The sequence below is a fragment of the Eretmochelys imbricata genome, chromosome 3, assembly GCF_965152235.1.
Source record: "Eretmochelys imbricata isolate rEreImb1 chromosome 3, rEreImb1.hap1, whole genome shotgun sequence".
Taxonomy (NCBI): Eukaryota; Metazoa; Chordata; order Testudines; family Cheloniidae; genus Eretmochelys; species Eretmochelys imbricata.
In genome coordinates, this window is record NC_135574.1 from 158,742,783 (window position 1) to 158,761,679 (window position 18,897).

General features: G+C 41.2%; 1 protein-coding gene across 1 annotated transcript in view; it reads right to left on the reverse strand.

The window, feature by feature from the left end:
• The window catches only part of DNAH14 (dynein axonemal heavy chain 14), a 448,557-nt gene that overhangs the window by 360,162 nt on the left and 69,498 nt on the right, over window positions 1-18,897 (reverse strand). Inside the window, 4 exon segments of the mRNA XM_077812193.1 lie at window positions 3,458-3,581; window positions 3,747-3,804; window positions 8,740-9,061; window positions 16,938-17,115. Of these exon segments, the coding sequence (XP_077668319.1) occupies window positions 3,458-3,581; window positions 3,747-3,804; window positions 8,740-9,061; window positions 16,938-17,115 (682 nt within the window).

The following is an 18,897-nucleotide window of genomic DNA, read 5'->3' on the forward strand; positions in this document are numbered from 1 at the left end:
ATGAAACCAATAGGAAGACCTCACTGCCATGGGCTTCTTGGTAGATTGCGATGCTGGATCCAATGTATCCAAAAGAAACTGTACTTTGAGATGTGTGTTCATATGGGTGATGCACCTCAGAGGTGCACAGACACCTTTAATTGAAGATTTTTTGCTAGCAGTGTAGACATGGTACACAAGTGCTCTAGCTGTCCTTGTGCCCTTTACTAAGGGTATACAGGGCAGTGTGGGATCAACTGCCACTCCACTTCATTTGCTACTGTGGAATTCTTCAAATATTAAGGGCTCTGAAGCAGAGGGGAAAGATGGTGGGTAGTGGCCACATCTTGAAGAATTTCAATTACTATACATGGCAAGTAACCTTCCTTTCTTTGCTGAGTGACAGTCCCGAATGGGTGTTCCACTTCATGTGACTCCCAAGCAGTAACCCTCTTATGAGGATGGGAGCTTCAGAGTCTTTTTTATTTACAGCAGATTGAAGTACAGCCAAAACAAGAGAGGCATCAACTCAAGAAGTTTGAACAAGGGCATAATAAACAATGGCAGTCTAGTAAACACTGGACAGAGCCCCACATAGCTGTTTTACAAAAATCAAGTATAAGGACATTCGCTAACCAGGCCATAGAAGAAGACTACACCCTTGTAGAAGGAATTTTAATATTTGTAGGTGGTTTTATTTTCAAGGTTTCGTAACAGCTTTGTATACATGCCACAATCAATCAGATAAGATAAACTTTGAGATGTAATTGGGCAGCCTTTCAGTCTTTCTCCAAACAAGACAACGATTTAGAGAGGCTCAGAAAGGTTTAGTTCTTTGTTGGCAAAAAGTGAGAGCTGTCCACATATAATGCAGTCAATCTGGCCTCCCCAGAATTCCCAGAAGGCTTAGGATAGAACTCCAGCAAATGAATTTCCTGATTAATATGCACATTTGTGACCACCATGGGAATAAACCAAGAGCGAAGATGAAGTGCCTGGGTGCCGATAAAAGTCCAAATGGGAACACTCTGTACTGGTAATAATCTTAATCTACAGTGAATCATAGCAGATGTGTGAGAGCCATATTCATGGCTGTATTAAAATAGGGGCTGCAAAGTGCAAACCAGTCTCCTGGATCATATGACCATCTTGAACTTTGAATGCTGGATGAAGATGTTTAATCTCCTTAGGTCTAGAATGGGTCTCTATCCCCCGTTCTTCTGGGAGATTAGGAAGTACCTTGAGTAGACCTCTCTACCAATGTAAGTGAGAGGTCTTGCTTCAATGAAAATCCACATCTTTTCTCAAAAGACACTCACTGAAAAGGGATGGGACAGGGATAACTTTCAAGTGGATTGTGTATCCAGAGGTTACCACTTCTAAAATCCGCTTTTTGGACGTTATGCAGTCCCAAGCTTTCCAGAAAAGAGAAAGGTGACCTCTGAATAGAAGGGTAGGCAACAAGTGGTTAGCAGCTCTCAAACTTCTGAGCAAAATTGCTGTTTCCCAGATGAGGATGGTTGCATAGTTATATTGTTGGCAAAGGAAGGCCTCTTCTGAAACTTTCCCTTCTTTTTGGGAGGTTCAGACAGTCTTTACTGGTAAGACATTTGCACAGAACACTGTCTTTGTGAAAACTGCACTTATATTTTCTCTTATTGACAAGTGTGTAAATTCCCAGGGAATGTAAGGTTGCCCTGGAATCCTTCACTGAATGAAGTGAAGCATCTGTTTTATCACTGAATAAAGCTCATCCACTGTGCTCTGGGCCTTTTTAGGAATTCCAGACCCTTGTAGACATGATGCTCTATATATTACTATAGCTGCAGCCACAGTGTGTGTTGCCAGTGACATGAAAGCAGCCTGAAGTGAATATCTGGCTACTGTCTGACCTTCAGCTATCAAGGACTGAAACTGAAAGTTCTGATGCTTGTGGCAGAAACTTAATAAAAGATGAAAGTTGTTATAGTTAATATAATTGTACTTTGCCATCAGTGCTTGGAAATTCATTACTCTAAACTGAAGTGTGGCAGACTAATAATTTTTTCTTCCAAATAAATTCAAGTATTTTTGGTCCTTGTCAGGAAGGGTTGACCTACAACCATGCTTTGACCTTTCATTGGCAATATCTACTACTAAAAGAGTTTTGAACTGGAAGGGAAAACAGTAACTGAGTCCTTGGGAGATAATTCATATTTCTTATCAACTCTCTTACGTGTAGCTGGAATGGTGGCGACTCATCCAAACAGTTTTTGCTGGCTCAAATAAAGCTTTGTTGATTGGAAGCACCACCCACTGGAAGATGACTGAAGTATACCCAATAATTTGAGTTGAGATTCTTGAATTGCCTTTAAAGAAATTTGTAAAGCATCAGCAATTCTTCTCATCGGTTCTTGAAACAGTTTAAAATCATCCACACAAAATGGAGATGAAGGCATAACATCCTCATCATGCAAGGTCGATGTGATGTTTTGAGAGAGAGGTGATTCATCCCCTAGCTGTTGCACTTCCTGACATCATATGTCTTCATTCTGAACAGAGTGAATAGGAAGAGGCTGTGACAACACTGGTTGTCTTCCATGAATCTTCTCATTGGCATGTTTTTGCATCTTCGCGTATCTATCCCCAAAAAGGTTCCCACATATTCCAAAAAGGCCATTGTGATGCCCCATATGCGAGAGAGGGAGGGGCCCAGGGAGATTCGTACCAGGGCATATGAGAGTGATGATGTGGATTTTCATCCCAATTAGGTATTGAATAAACCCTTTCAGAGACAATCCCTGTAGAAGGAAACCTATAAGAATAAGTGGGTGAACTGGGCACACACTGATAAGAATCTTAGGAAAAATCTTCTTCATCAATGGCTCCTTAAAAAGAGATTTTTCTTCTAGGTACAGGGCATGAGGATAGCTAGGGTGTACTTATGGATCAACCAGACATTGCTAGCAATAAATATAATCAAAGGTATATGGGGTGTACAGGCACCTGAATTGACAACCCATAGGAACTCTCTAGAAGAAGAAAATTCGTATTATTTTTGATCTGTCATCCAGATCAATTCTATATACCATACTATAAATAAGCAATGTCCTGAAACTACCCAGTGTGAGAAATAAGCTGATTTATGGTATGGAAGGCCAATGGGCTACCAAAGCGCACATTTGATAGCCTACTCTAAACTTCAGTAGTGTATACAAGTCTCAATACAAAATTTATGCGTGGATCAACATTTGTAAAAAAAACAACAAAGGAGCTGGACCACCACCACCAATGTTATTCTCCCCACACCTCTTTTCTCTCCCTCTATTCGTTGTATTTGTCTCCCTTTCTTTTTTGTCTTCTATTTTTTCCTCTCTTCTGTCATCCTTTCTTCATTTTCCTAAATCTCTCTTCCGCCCAATCCATAGCATTTACTAACCTCTACTCTTTTCTTGCTTAGTGCTTTGTTCTATTACATATTCGCTAGTATTTGCTTTACGAAGTGATACCAACAAGCATACATACCAGTAGTATTTTCTAGACCATCCACAATTCCTTGTAATTTTTTAGAAAGCTGTCTTCTATTGGGAATTAAAAAGATATCTGTACAGAATGATGAAGAACTAGGAAAGAAAATAATCAACATTCTGAATATTGGTAAAATATTTTAAAAGTATTTGTATACTATTATAGAGGTTTCAACTAAAACGCCCACTTTTACCCCATTACTATCAGCTGTTATACTTTGAATAATGTGTTGTTAAATATGTTTCTAAGATTACACTTACCATACATGTTTTAATTCCACTTTATTATCTGATTCAGAGTTGCCTTCTGCTCTGCCTGCTACAGAAAAGAAAGCACAAGTATTGAACAAAATTCTAATGTCTTACCTCCTGATTTGGTGTCTTATATCCCTTAATATGCTAATCAGTCCAAACAGTGGCTGTAACTTCTTCTACCAACAGATGGAAACAGGAAAAAAGTCAAGTGTGTGTGACATTACTCTCTTTTTAAGGAGATAAGGGTGCTGGCAGGCTGAATGCCCTCAGTTTGAGACTTCTTGTGCAATAAACACAAAATCTAAGAAAAAATTCAATTAAAATTCCTAAAAGATAAGGAATTCAGAGAAAAGGAGTGTTCTGGTCCAACAATATTGCTGCCCAAATTGAGTGGAATGCCATATTAAGACATGAGGAGAACAGATGGGTTACATACCCTGTAGTAACTGGAGTTCTTTGAGATGTGTTGACCCTATGAGTAGTGAAAATTCAGATTCTGAATGTGCTCCATGTGCCCAAAACCAGAGACCTTGTCTTTAGCAATGTCAGGAGGGTCTGAGCATGCACCTCCCCACCCATCCCTCATGCTCCACCCTAAAGGAATAAAGGGGGCTGCTGAACCACTGCCATTTGAGTTACTTTTCTGCTGCGAGTCCCCAGTAAGGGGAACCAGGTGGTGCAGAAGGAAGGCAGGTAGTGTACTACACACAGGGACAACACATCTTGAAGAACTCAAATTACTACAAGGTGAGTAACTCATCTTTCTTTGACCGATTGTCCCTATATATAGTGAACTTCAGGTGATTCACATGCAATGCCTCTTTAAGGTTCCTTGAGTCTGGTTCCTTGAGTCCTATGGCACAGTAAATTGCAGAACTGCCCTGCCTAGGGAAGCATCAAAAGCAGCTCCTTGCACCAGTGTATATTGTCTAGTGAAGGTGTGTACAGAACTCCAAGATGCTGCTCTGCAGAAGTCAGTAATAGAAACGTCTCTAAGGGAAGCAACCAATCCTGCCTGAGCTCTAGTCAAGTGAGTTCTCATGCTGCCCTCAAAGGAAATATCATTTATCTTGTAGCAGTCAGATGCACTCTGAGATCCATTTCAACAGCGTCTGGGAGGAAAGAGCCTCTCCTTTCATAAATTCCACAAATGAGACAAAGAGTTCATGGGATTTTCAAAATGATTTTATTCTTTGCAGGTAAAAGGCAAGAGCCCCGATTATGTCCAGTGAAAGCCATGCAACCTCCTCTCTGATAGAACAAGGCTTACAGTAAAACAGAGGTACATAATCTGGTTGATGTGAAATTCCAGCAACACCTAAGAGATAAACTACAGATCTAGTCTTATGAATACCTTGTCCCTCTGAAAAATTGTACAGGGAGGATAAGCCATAAGCACCCCTCGTTCCCCAAGTCTTTTGGCTGACTTGATAGCGACCAGAAATGTTATCTTCTGAGAAAGATATAGAAGACAGCAGGATGCCAGGGGCTCAAATGATGGATGAGATACCATAAAGTGTAAGCTGAGGGAGCTAAGACATATCCCTAAGGCAGTGGTCCCCAAACTTTTTAGGGTTGCACCCTCTTTGCCCCTGCCTGCACACACACACCCCAGTCAGGGTCGGGAGCGGGGCTGCGGGGCATGGACATGGGTAAGGGGGCTGAGGCTTGGGTAGGAACTGGGGGTGGGTCTGGGGCCAGGGGCAGGGCTGTGGCCAGGGACCAATGCTGGAGTGGGAGTGGAGATGCACCTGGCCACAGGCCCCCACCACAGCTTGGCTGCAACTACGCTCCCAGCCCCAGCCGCAGAGCCGCAGCCATGGAGTGGAGCTATGGCCATATGGAAAATCATTACTTAAATTAGGGAAGATAGGGATCAATACAAGCATTGTAAGCTGGATAAGAAATTGGCTAACAGGGAGAAGGCAACAGATTGTGCTGATTAAGGGGGGGGATACAACCCTCTGTGGGGTTCCTGGTCTATTTTTTCCCCATTAGAGTCATGGCCATCTCAGTGGGCAGGGGACCCCTCTGGCCTGTCTGACTAGTAGCCCCAGGACTTATCAGAGCTAAAGATGGAAACCTAGGTGCAGGCTAGACACAACTCACTGTCAACCAAGCCTGGGAATGCTGTCTCACATATAGAGCACCACTTGGATTTTACCCGTTGCTTTCTTGGCTGCTCTGCCATACATGTAAGGGGCAGAGGAGCCAGTAGGGAAATACTGCATCAGAGGCTATGGGAAGGTTAAACTCTTGAGAAGTTAACAGACCCAGGGAGGAGGAGGAATGCTAAGGAGGGAGAACACTGCTCCCCACTGCCCAAAAAATTGGGGAGAAAAATTAAAATAGAAGGCGTAAGGGCAAGAGCAAAAGAAACTGCCGCTGTTTGCTGCTGTGGAGGCAGAAAATCTGGCAACAAGCAGGAGCAGAGGGGGCATGGCAAAACCATCCAGCACCAAAACACTGATCCATCTCTGTGAGCTGCGGAGAGAGGAGAGCAGTCCAGAGATCCAGGACTGTGGAATACACTGCGTTGCATAATAGATCATTGCACTCAAATGGAAGGTCCTCCACCATTGTTTGTACCTCCTTTGGGATTCCCAAAGAGGAGAGCCACAATGAGCATCTGATTACCACACCACTGAGTAGAGATTTCACCACTAGGCCCTCCACGTCTAGGGCAGTCTGAAGTGCCAATCTTTGTTTCCAGTTTCTTTCATCAGTCAGAGCCCAGAACTGGTCTCTAAAGTCCTGAGAGGCACCTTATCAGTGAAGCCACCCAGCTTGTCACAGAGCTTGACAGTCTGAAACTCAGAACTGAAAGGAGGCTGAGAAATATGCCTTCCTACCACAGAGGTCAACCCTCTTCACTTTGTTCTCATGCGGCCTAGAACTGGGTCGTTTTTGTCAGCTATGCTCGATGGCTACAGACACCATCAATGAGTTGGGAAGCGGGTGAGAAATTAAGTACTCTGACCTTTTCACAGGTATGAAGTACTTCTTCTCAGCCCAACTATAGACTAGTGGGATCATGACATGTGTCTGCCAGAGAGGCCTGGAAGTTTTGAGGATGGCCTCATTAATAGAAAGCACCACTCTGCTCGGGACTGATCTATACAAAATGACCAGCACTTTGTTTGGATCTTTCTACACCTCTTTCAGGGGAATATGAAGTGATTCTGCAGTCTCTTCAGTAAGTCCTGGAGGGCCTTAGTCATCCGGGCATGGTGGCGAAACTAGAACGACACATCATCCAGGGAAGAAGAAAATGTCACAGGCATAGACAACTTCTGTTCTTCTTTCTATTCTTCCTCATACTGCTGGAGTTGTGATTCTTGAGAAGGCTGAGGAAGTTCCTCCTCCACCCTCTGAGAACCCTAGGTCTCCTTGGGTCCTTATGCCATGAAATGGGTATAAAGGTGGTAATCCCACAGATCTTCTGGGATCCAGTATTGCCACTGCAGGATCTCACATTCCTCTGTACTGGTCCACAGAGAGCAGGGCATCAGTGAGTGGCGGGGCGGGGGGGGAAGGAGATATTCTCTCATATGGGAGTGGCGAGAAGCCCTGGAGACTTCTGATGTTCTACCCAGGCAGAAGGGGTCCCTCTCATAGTTCTGTTCCAACCCTGAGAATTCTTATCCCAGATCCAGAAGGGGAGCCCTTAGTATCAGAGGAGGTAGGGTGACCTGCCTCTCTATTTACTGACAGTACCAGAGCCAATCGGGCTCACCCCTTACTTGAGGACAGGGACAGAGATGGGTACCAAAGTGATATCAGAAGCAGCTGAAGTCCTGGTGCCGGGCATTGAGGTCTGGAGAGGGAGGTAACTAGTTCTGGAAGCAGTAGAAGGTATTCTAGAGCCAAGTAGAGAGCTAGAGTCATTACTATAACTCAGATCATTGAGGCAGAAGATGTTGGATCCAGCGGTACCAATGAGGGTTTTAGTACCAGAGAAGCAGTCCCAGTATTGGAAAGTGCCATGATTTTGCCCTTCAAAATCTGAGTCCAGTCCTTCTTGGTACTAGGTGGTTCTGCTCCAGAGCAGAAAGCTCCCAACGACTTGGTTCAGGACAGGGACTCCTGCCACTGTCCAGGAAGTTTGGATGCCATTAGGCCTACTTGAGGAGTCCCCCCTCGGCATCAAACCAAAATGAATGCTGACTGATGAAGCACTTTGAGATGAATCTGACTAACATCTAGTGGCCGTTCCAGCTGTCCGTAGAGATTCTCAATGCCACATCTTCAGATGCTGGTTGAAGTATATGAGGAACTCTTGACAACCATTAGCATGTACCTGTCTTTGTGAAATTATCTAATTACTTAATTCTTCCCAAACCTGACACCCAGAAAAAAACAGCAAATACTTTCCAGGGAGAGATGTACATGAGGAATATCTGGAAGCAGTCTGCACATTTTATTGACTGGCCACAGATATTTTCACATGCTTTCTACCACATTGCTTATGGAAAAGGCATAGTTTTAGCTTCTGGAAAGTTTCCTGCAGAGAGAAACAAACATCTCCAGAAGATGCTATGCCACTATAAAGATTAAGCTTAATCAATGGACTGCTGGTCTCCGTCTCAAAAATATTATTCTCCATGTTTCCATCACTGGTATGCGGAGTCACAACCAAGTATTTGGGCTAGCTTACAGCAGTAACTAAAAAAAACTGAAAAATGATAAGAGTATCTCTCTCTCTCTCTCACACACACACACACACACACACACACAGCTTAACCGATGGAAATGGTTTTTTACAATATCAAAATACTTAGAAATTAAATGTACTTCATTAGTCACTAGTAAGGTCAGAAAACACAGTAATCTTTAAATGATGTTATTGCTACTTGCAAAAATTCTAGCATTTGCATAATATTCATTCAATCTCTACTGTGCTACTGGATATACTCTAAATCTTATTTCGGTAATAGTTTACATGTCAGTTTCATGTATGATACTTTTCTTTATTCCTAAAGGACTCTGTTTATCTTACCAGAAAGGTCAGTTTTTCCTTGACTTTCCTTAAATCTCTCTTGTTTCTCTGTATTTTCCAACAGCTCCTCATATGCCCTTTTGCTGTTACTCTGGGTACAATTTTTCAAATTTTCATCATCTTTTAACCTTTGCTTCAAAAACTCTACTGAGGTCAGTGAAAAATAATCATCATCTTGCATGTCACAGGACTCCAGCTCATCCTCCTGATGGCTGCCCCTATCATTAAACTTCTCAAAAGGAATTCTTAGACCTATATTTACTTCAAATACTGGTGCATATTCTTGCTCTCCTTCCAGTTGCTTTTTTACTTCTTCTAACACCTAAATTGATATTCAGATATTATTAAATTGCAAGGATACATTAAAATATTTAATATAGCATTTTTCTTACAAACTGTATCCCAAAACAGAAATAAAAAGTACAGAACATCACACTATACAACAGCGTAAATTACAAGTATCAATTGTGTAAAGACACTATACAGTGAAAAAAAATGAAAACATCTGATCCTAAGACCAAAAGCTGAGGGAGATTATTGATCATCATCAGTGTAAAAGTGTTCACTAAAAAGTAGTTGTATGAATGTTAGAAGTAATTATTCCAGATACAAAACAGAGCCAGCACTTCTGATCTGGAGATGACAGGATGAAATGATTAAACCATTACAGATAGGGACTAGTCAGATGTGAATTTTATTACCAATTCCGTTCTTGGTTTCAACAAGTTACAAAACTCTCTGTGCTTCATTTTCCCCTAATTCTAAAATGGGAGTTGTACTTATCCACTTTTATGGGTCTGTTTTTGAATCTGAGATGGATGCAGATGCATTTTTTTATGAATTACAAGCCTTTTCATTTCAGCTGCCTATTTTTAGTAGATTTAATATTAAACTTGTAGAATACTTCATATTTCCACACCTCCTTAAGTTTTATTATATCTTGTCTACTTTAATAGTGTCAAATAATATTACAAATTTTACTACTTGGGTGGGTTTAAATAAAACCAATTAATATTTACTGGTATACAATTGTTAGCTGAAAATCATTTGTTGTGTGATATGCTATAGTAACAACAGATTCAAAATCTCAATCATTTTCATTAATCTTCTTGAGCAAAATTATGAGATCCTCACTCAGTTAACTCATGCAAATTCCCACTAAAATGAATAGATTTAGTAAAAAACTTAAGGACCATTTTTGTTTTTAAAAGTATCACTCTACACTGGTGCAGAATAGATGCATACCATTCCAAACAGGAACTCTAATACTTCCCAGATCCTTCTGGTGCACTGAGACACTACACCTGCTGCTACACCATACTAGCAGCACTAACTCCCTGTGGTACTTGTAGTCAGAAAGAGGAATACAAAGACTGACTGTGGCCATTCACTGGAAGGCAGGGGAGAGACTGGCTTTCACATGGGAAAAGAAAACCATTATGCTCTTCCTCCCACATGTGCACCCCTGTGCACGTGCCCTCTATCTGATGGCATAAAGGGCAGGGCCAGCCCAACCCTCTCAGTTCCTTCACCACACAAATTTTGGTGATATTAGACTCTAGTAAATGTGATGTAACCTGGGTCATGGAATATATATGTGTTTAACACATCTTGAAGAACCAGTTATTGTACAGTTAAGTAACTATTTCTTCTTCTTCAAGTACTTGTACACAGATATATTCTAGTGTTGGTGAGCCCAAGCAGTACTCCTTTTGTGGAAGGAACTCAGAGTCTATTTAAACAGCAAATGCACAACTGCCTTTCCAAAGTGCAATAAATGCTTCAACAGTGGCATAATGTGGAGTGAACCTATGTATCAAAGACCAAGTTGCTGCTTTATAAAGGTCCATGATTGGAACATTGTGCAATACTTTTTGCAGGTGGTACAAGCTTTGCGAAGTCATAACAGGACCTGATACAGGCAAAGGTCCAATTGGAAATGCTTCATGATGATATTAGATGATCTCTTTTCTCTGTTTCAGAGTAGCAGCCGTGTTAGTCTGTATCCACAAAAAGAAAAGGAGTACTTGTGGCACCTTAGAGACTAACAAAATTTATTTGAGCATAAGCTTTCGTGAGCTATAGCTCACTTCATCAGTCTTTAAGGTGCCACAAGTGCTCCTTTTCTTTTCTCTGTGTAAGCTACCCAGAGTCTCAGTGAGGATCTACATGGTTTTGTCCTGTCTAAACAGGAAGTGCCCTACAAGAATCCAGTGAGTGCAACCTCTCCTTATCCCAGTGAGCATGTAGTTTCAGAAAGAATGTTGGTAGATGTATGACCTGGTTTAGGTGGAACTCCTTTGACAAGAACTTTGAGGGAGGCCTTAATAAGACCTTGTCTTTGTAGAAAACTGTACGTGGTGGTCCTACTATTAAAGTTTATAGCACTCCCATTCTTGTTACCAACGTTATTAAAATGAGAAAAGCTGTCTTAACGGATAAATGGAAGAGAGCATGAGTCCAAAAACTCAATACAGATACATAACTGTTACCAATACTAAATTAAGGTCCCAGGGAGGGACCTTACTGTGAGGTCAGGCCTTTCAGAAATCTTCCCTCCATGGGATGGGAGAAAATAGAATTTCCATGGACCAAAGGGTAACTAGCACATGTGGTCGCAAAGTGAACTTTTACTGTACTCATAGAAAGACCCTATTCTTTTAAGTCCAGCAGATATTCCAAAATACCTTGAATCTGCGCTTTGGATGGTGACAGCAGATGACAGTGGGCCCAAATAAAATCTCTCTCACTTATCTAGGCAAATGGCTCTAGGTGAGCTTTTCCTGCTGTTAATATGATGTTCTGTATATTATATGAGCAGATCCCCTCCAGCATCTGTAGCTAGTCAACAACCATGCAGTGAGGGAGAGGCTGTAAGGATCTTGGTGCAGAAACTTTTTCAGATTCTTAGAGATTAAATCTGGGAACAATTGCATGGTTATAGGAGGCTGTCATGACAGAGTCTGAATATCCAAAAACCAATATTGCAACAGCCATGTTAGAGTTATTAATATAATGTTGGTCTGATTTTATTTTAATTTTATGATAAATCTAGGACTCAGTGCAATTGAAGGATATGCATATAGAAGTTCTGAGATGCAAGGAAGCCAGAATGCGTCTTATTGATCCTAGACTACGAATGGCCAGGAACAGAAGCGGTTACACTTTGTTTTCTGTGGGTAGTGAACAGGTATAAAGCACGGATACCCCATTTGTTAACTATAATCTGAACTATTTTGTGTTTCAGGGTCCATACATGGTTGCTGATCAACTTCCTACTTAGACAATCCACTAGAACATTCTGCACTCTGGGAAGATGAGATGATCTGAGGCAGATTTTATTTAATTTCATTTCAGGCATCCTAGTAATTTCAGACAAGTCCTCACTGTTGTACTTGGGTGAGCCTACAGATTGGTGTATAGGTTTAGATGGACTGAAACCTTTCCTGAGGCAGGTAGATGGTTGCAGAAAGGTTTAGAATGGCCCCAATAAACTCAATTCTTTGTACACAAGATAGTATCAACTTTTCCTTGTTTATTTCAGACCCAGTTTTGCAAACAGCAAGTGGATTTGACAGATGCTATCTGTTACTTGTTGGCTGGCTTGTCCGTGAATTAAACTGTCCAGTTATGGGAATAAGTGGATCCCAAGTTGTCTGAAATGAGCTAATGAGAAGCTAATCGGAAGCACTGTATATTGGTAGTGACAACCCCCACTAAAAACCTTACGTATTTTCTGTGCCTTGGGTGGATAACCACATGAACATAGGCAACCTTGAGGTCGATAGCATCTTAGCAATCGTTTGAATCGAAGGACAGGATAATGAAGGCAAGGGGCTCTCATACTTATTTTAGCTTTCTGAACAGATGTTCTATTTCCTTCGGTCCAGGACAGGCTTGAAAATGCCCTCTTATTTTGGGTACAAGAAAATACCAGAAGTAAAACTCTCCTCCCCTGTGCTGTAAAGGGACCTCCCTCTATTGCTCCAAGACCTAGAGAAGACTGTACATCTTAAACAGTGCAATCTTGTGATAAGTCACTGAATAGGGATGGGGAAAGAGGTTGGCAACATACAGCAAAATGTGGAATTGGATGGTGTATCCCAATTCCACAGCGCCTAGAACGATTTGTGTTTATGAAGTTGCAGATACTGCAGAAATGGTACAACTGATTCCCAGAGGACGGGGACTGGTTGGGAAAATCCAAAATGACTGGTCTCTGCTCCCAGTGAAGTAGTCAAATTGGCTTCCTTGAGGCTGATGGAGGTCGATGGGTAGAGTTAATTGATGCAGATGTAGATTATTTTCTTCATAGAAACTTATGTCACACTGGCGAAATCAGCCTCCCAATGTTGAAATCAGCCTCCCACTGTTGAGGCCCACACTGCCTCTTCTTGGGGCCTGGGGTATACATTTCTAAAGACATTAGTGTCACTCTAGAGTCTTTAAGAGAGTATAAAGCCTTGTCAATCTTTCCACTGAAGAGGTTGCACCATAAAGGTCAAGTTTGGAACTTCCCTACATATGCCTGACGTGGGAAGCCAGGAAGATCTCCCAATGGTGACAGCAGTCACTTATGAAACTGAAGGCTGTATCTGCTGTGTCCAGAGTCATTTGCAACAATGTCATGGCTATTTGCTGGCCCTCAGCCACAACAGATTTAAACTGGTCCTTCACTTTTTGAGGCAATTTGTCAGTAAATCTGTTCAGTGACTCAGTTATTAAAATCATATTTCAATAATAGTGCCTGGTAGTTTGTAATTGTTATTTGGAGGCTACAACTAAAATAAGTCTTCTTTCCTTCCAAGCAAATCAAGCCTCTCTGGCTCCTTGTCCTTTGGAGTAGATTTGAAATGCCCATCTGACCTTCTCCCCTCACCATTATCACCAAAGAACCCAGCAGAGGGTCAATAAAGAGCTTCTCAAACCCCTGCAATGGCAGTTAACAGTAGAAGTCAGCTCTTTTTGAGATTAGTGATGGTCTCCTCAGGGAACCTAGAATCTTAAGCCACTGTGTTACCTCTCTGCCTTAGCAAGAAAGAGCTTTGCTGGAGCTTAAACTGTGTGACAGCTCACTGCCACATCAGTCTGTCTGCCTTACCAGAAAACTATTCAAGATTCTGCCAGTCTAGACCTTGCCTCATAAGTAACATTCAGTGCGCTCCAATTCCCAACCTCCCCAGAGATGTTTCTCTGCAGTATCCAGCCCCTCTCATTGGACACTTACAGAAATTAAGTCTGAAGTCTCCAAAGAGGCAATAAACAAACACCAGCCTCCTGACTCACTGAGAACACATCTTAACTTAATACACAGCACTGAGATGGGGTCCGTAGTAAAAATAAGCATAAAGTTTATTAATAAAGAACACAGATTTAAGTGATAATAAGCAAGAGAAAAAGAGAATGGCATGGTTACAAATAAAACAAAAGTAACACACTTTCTTTTGTCTAAAGAAAGTTTACAATCCTGGTCTCAGGCAATTTCTCATCTACAGTCAGTTCTCATTCTCTTCATCCCCCATGGTTGAAGGATCAACTTTTCACAGATGTCAAGAGTGCTGGCCTCTTCTGTCCTTTAAAGTGATGGATACTAAGCACTTCTCTCTCACCTTCTTCCTCTAGTCCAGCAAACCTTTGAAATGTATTCTTTTGAAGGGTATCCCAAGATAAAGTTATTCTCCCCTGCTGATGAACAGACACAGTCTTCCTCATCCTCTTGGGAATTAGCTCTTTCTGTTGATTACTTTGTTTACCTTAAATTCAAATGTACTTCCACTGTACCTGGCATCACCTTGCTCAATTTACACTGGATGCACAGGTAAATGGGCTAAACAACATGCCTTAGCCCAGGAAAAATGTGTTCATCAAGTCCACCCCCCAAAAATATTTTAGGAATATATTTCCAGCACACACACACACAACCCATTACACATCATTCATATGTATTTCATGCAATGATATTCATGACTAGTGTGTCACCACTTTTCATATAAAGAAAAGGAGTACTTGTGGCACCTTAGAGACTAACCAGTTTATTTGAGCATAAGCTTTCGTGAGCTACAGCTCACTTCATGCTTATGCTCAAATAAATTGGTTAGTCTCTAAGGTGCCACAAGTACTCCTTTTCTTTTTGCGAATACAGACTAACACGGCTGTTACTCTGAAACCTGTCACTTTTCATATGATACCTTCCAAGACACTGTTTATAGTACAATAAGTTGAGTTAATTGCTTATTCTTCGGGGTTCAGACCCCCTGCTCTCTCCCTGAGGTGCCTGGACCCTAACTGTCACAACACCAGAGAAGCTGGTGTTTGCCACAGGAATTTAGCAGAGTCCAAAGATTTGATGGTGTTGATATGTAAAGATACCTGCCTGGGTACAGCTCAATATAATATATTCAACAATCTGTGAAGGCTTTCTTGGACCACTACCCCAGGGATAGCGCGAGACAAGACAACCCTCTACATGGGATCCTGGAAGGATCTGTAGTCATCCAGGACCCATGAAGATGATTCAGGTATAATGGTCTCTTCTGATGAGGAAGACAGACAGATGCATTGGAATCTGCTGTTCTTCCTGCATGCCCTCATCCAAAGGAGCTAAGCTAGCAACAGGATGAGCCATTTGAGGGAGCACAATATCTTTTCTAGAAGGTTGGTCTGGATTGAAGTTGAGACAGATCTCATTGCTTGCAGGATTTCCCCGGCACTCAATAATATCACAGGGAGTAAGTGTAAGGAGCTGGTGGCTAACAAGAAGGACATCAAGAAGTTATCTTCTTGCCAGGGACCTGTAGGTATGCTTGTAAAAACACTTTATAGAATGCTGCCTGGATGTGGATGGTGGGGGAAATTTGGATGAATGGGATTTAGCAGGGGAAGCCTCTCTGCTGCTCTGTAAATCTGATGGGGGAAAAGAATATTCCTTTGGTAAGGACAGTGCAGTGCCAGTAGGTGTAACCTAGAGCCCTTATATTTAAAGGCTTCAGACTGGCTTTAATGGTACTGAAGCCAGTCCCAAGACCCCTGATTTGACATATGAGAGAACCTGGAACTGACATGCGGAGCAAGTCTCTGGCTGCCATAGACACTTGGGGATTTCATGGTACTGAGAGTATTGGTGCTGCAGTCATTAGTGCCATCTCTGAACACATCAATGGTAATCATCTCAGGGTTACTGCTACCAAAAGAACGGTGGAGGGTAGCAGCTTCATTGGCACCCAAGTGTTCAGTACTGGCATCATTGGTACCAGTGCCAAGTAACCTGATGTAGACAGTACTAGTTCAGTACCAGTCAACTTATAAGGTACCTTTTCACTGAGAGTATGATGGGTCAGTCTCCACAGGTACTCCAGAAGCCCTTTTTGGGTCCTGAGTGATCATTGATATATACAGAGCTTGAAGTCCTAGGAGTTTTTGATGATGTTCCCAGGCATGGGAACAGTGCTTCTTTTCTCTGGTCATCTTAAGGATTTTTCTCCATCTATCAGAGGACAAGGACCTCAATGATGGAACATATGAAGTTGTAGCTGCTGGAGCACTTCTAGAGGTGGCGTGCTTCACTTGATCAGTTTCAGGCTGGCCAGGATCACAGACTGGAAGTATATGACTCTCCATAAGCTATTCTCTCAGACAGGCTTCTCTGGTTTTTAATTCTCTAGAGAAGCACTTGCAAATAGCACATGTCCCTGACATGATCTTCACCTAAACAGATGAGGCATCTAATACGGCTATCATTAACAGGCGTAACTACCTTGCAAGACAAGCAGTTTTTAAAGCCTGGGGACTTATGCATGACTCAAGTCAATACTGGAGCACCACCTTATGAACAAAACAAATAAAAGCAAATCTTCTATTAGAAGACAACAAAGGAAATACTATACACTAATGACTACACTAAGTATTTACACAAGAAAAGTTATTGATGAGCACAGAAAAACAGTGAGCACAAGGTGTCACTGGGATCTCCAACTTTTAGCAACAGGTGGTCAGAAGGAACTGAGAGGTGGATGGGTAATCCTGCCCTTTATGCCCTCAGTTGGAGGAATGAGGACACTCAGGGAGTATGCACCACCCCAATGGGTATTGATCATTAGAATCCTCCAGCTCCAGTGCACTGGGAAGCACACACACTAACAGTGGAATATATATATGTCAAGCACTCAAAGAAAAATCCTATATTTTGGCAGCTGCTTTACCTTGTCAATATCAGCTACAGTAATTATTTCAGGATTTAAAACTTTGTCCTCCCTTGAATGGAAAGATGGTTCTTGAGATGCTCTCTCAAAATCTTGAATGAATTCTTCAGATACTCCTACTGAACTGTATTCTGCATCCAACAGGCCAGATTGTCTCACAAGAGTGTTCTTATAAATACTGAATTAACAAAATGAACCAAAGAAAATGATATTATATGTTTCTTACTAATTAGACAGAAAAGAATTACTGATTACCTATATCTTTCAACACTAAAGCAGCTTCGTTAAAAATGTTTGTAACATTTTTTCAATAGATCTCTCTATTTTTCAGGTAAACTTATTAGTAAGATCAGTGATACTCAGATCTCAGCATTTCAGGAGCCAAATTAGCAATCAACATTACCCAAAAGAGCCATAGTAGTGTGCATTTATTATTTCATTTACTATTTTTATATATATTCTCACAGCAAAACGACTAACCAAGTATTATGATTTTATAATCTATATCCTGATTGGATAATAACTTAATTAGTTGATATTAAATAACTTAATAACTTAGATTGGTTGATATTAAAACACTCTGTAATTTAATTATGTGTTATAAGGAGCTGCAGGAGACACATTAAACAACCACTTTAAAGAGCTTGCAAGCCTCAGTCTGAGTATCACTGAGATAGAGAGACAGACAGACTATACACTTCACTACATCACGATTTCACATCATGGCTTTATATATCAGGCATGAACTATCATTTTTCCAAATAAAAACACAAACCTGTATTTGTAATGTAATCTAGAAGGAATATAAAAATTTACAGTGTGTGGGGAACTGGATGACTCAGGGAATTGGTAAAGAAATATGAAGATCTTCAGTTTTAGGCCATGCGTTCAAATATGGTTCAGACAAGTAGTAATGGAATATTGTCGTACACTATATATATTTGTCTTTGTGAAAGGAGTTGTGATCCCAGTCCAGATCCCACACATTATATAAACCAATATCATGTGGCAGCCTGGTAACCTCAGCAGAAATGTGAAGAACTGTATGGAAACAGAAATTAAAATTACTCTGACACCTCTAGGGGTTATCTCTGGAACTTTGGGAGGAGGACACATTGATTAGGTGGTGTAGAGATAACTGGATACTTGCTAGCTGTGTTACATCTGTTTTGTGGATAAAGAAAAAAATTCAGATGCCAGAACATTAATTCTGCACTCTTTCACGGTACTAAAATTCACTTAAAAGAAACATTTGAAATACTTCAATGAGGAGAGCACTTCAATGAGGAAAAACTACAAACTATGAATACTGACATCAAATGTAGGTTACATTTGAACTAATGTCAAGTAAATGCCATAGTTTCCTTACTCATGGATCTGCTCATTCATTATGTGTAACTTCCCCAGCCTCAATTACAAATAAAGAAAGTTCACTAACCAAATAAGGAAGTATTAGTCTAAAACAACAGGTCATGTATTTCCATCACAAATGCATGCTACTGTAGCCAAGTTACACAAATCCAATTTTATATTGCAGACTAAGGGTACAATCCAAGGCCCACTGAAGTCAATGGAAAGACTCCTATTAACTTCAGTGGACTTTGGATCAGAACATAAGAATGGATCTATAGATCTGGGCCCTAAATGTGGAAAGAACCCACGGACCGGTAAAGTACGGAGCTTTAGATCCAAGAGAGGCACACTGCCCACACCCAAAATCTGGAAGCCTACAATCCTTTCACCTGGAGCAGTGAAGAAAGCACATTAATGTTGCCCTTGAGCCCCTCCCCAGCCCTGGGTCTAAGAGCCACGGATCTGCCGCTTACTGTACTGATGTCTCCATTAAGAGTCAAATCTCACATCTCTAAGTATTTACAATAAGGAAATCATGTGTGTAGAGGGCTTGAAAACAATGTAGAAGAAACTGATGGTCCACAAACAATTTAAAAGCAGAGCAAAA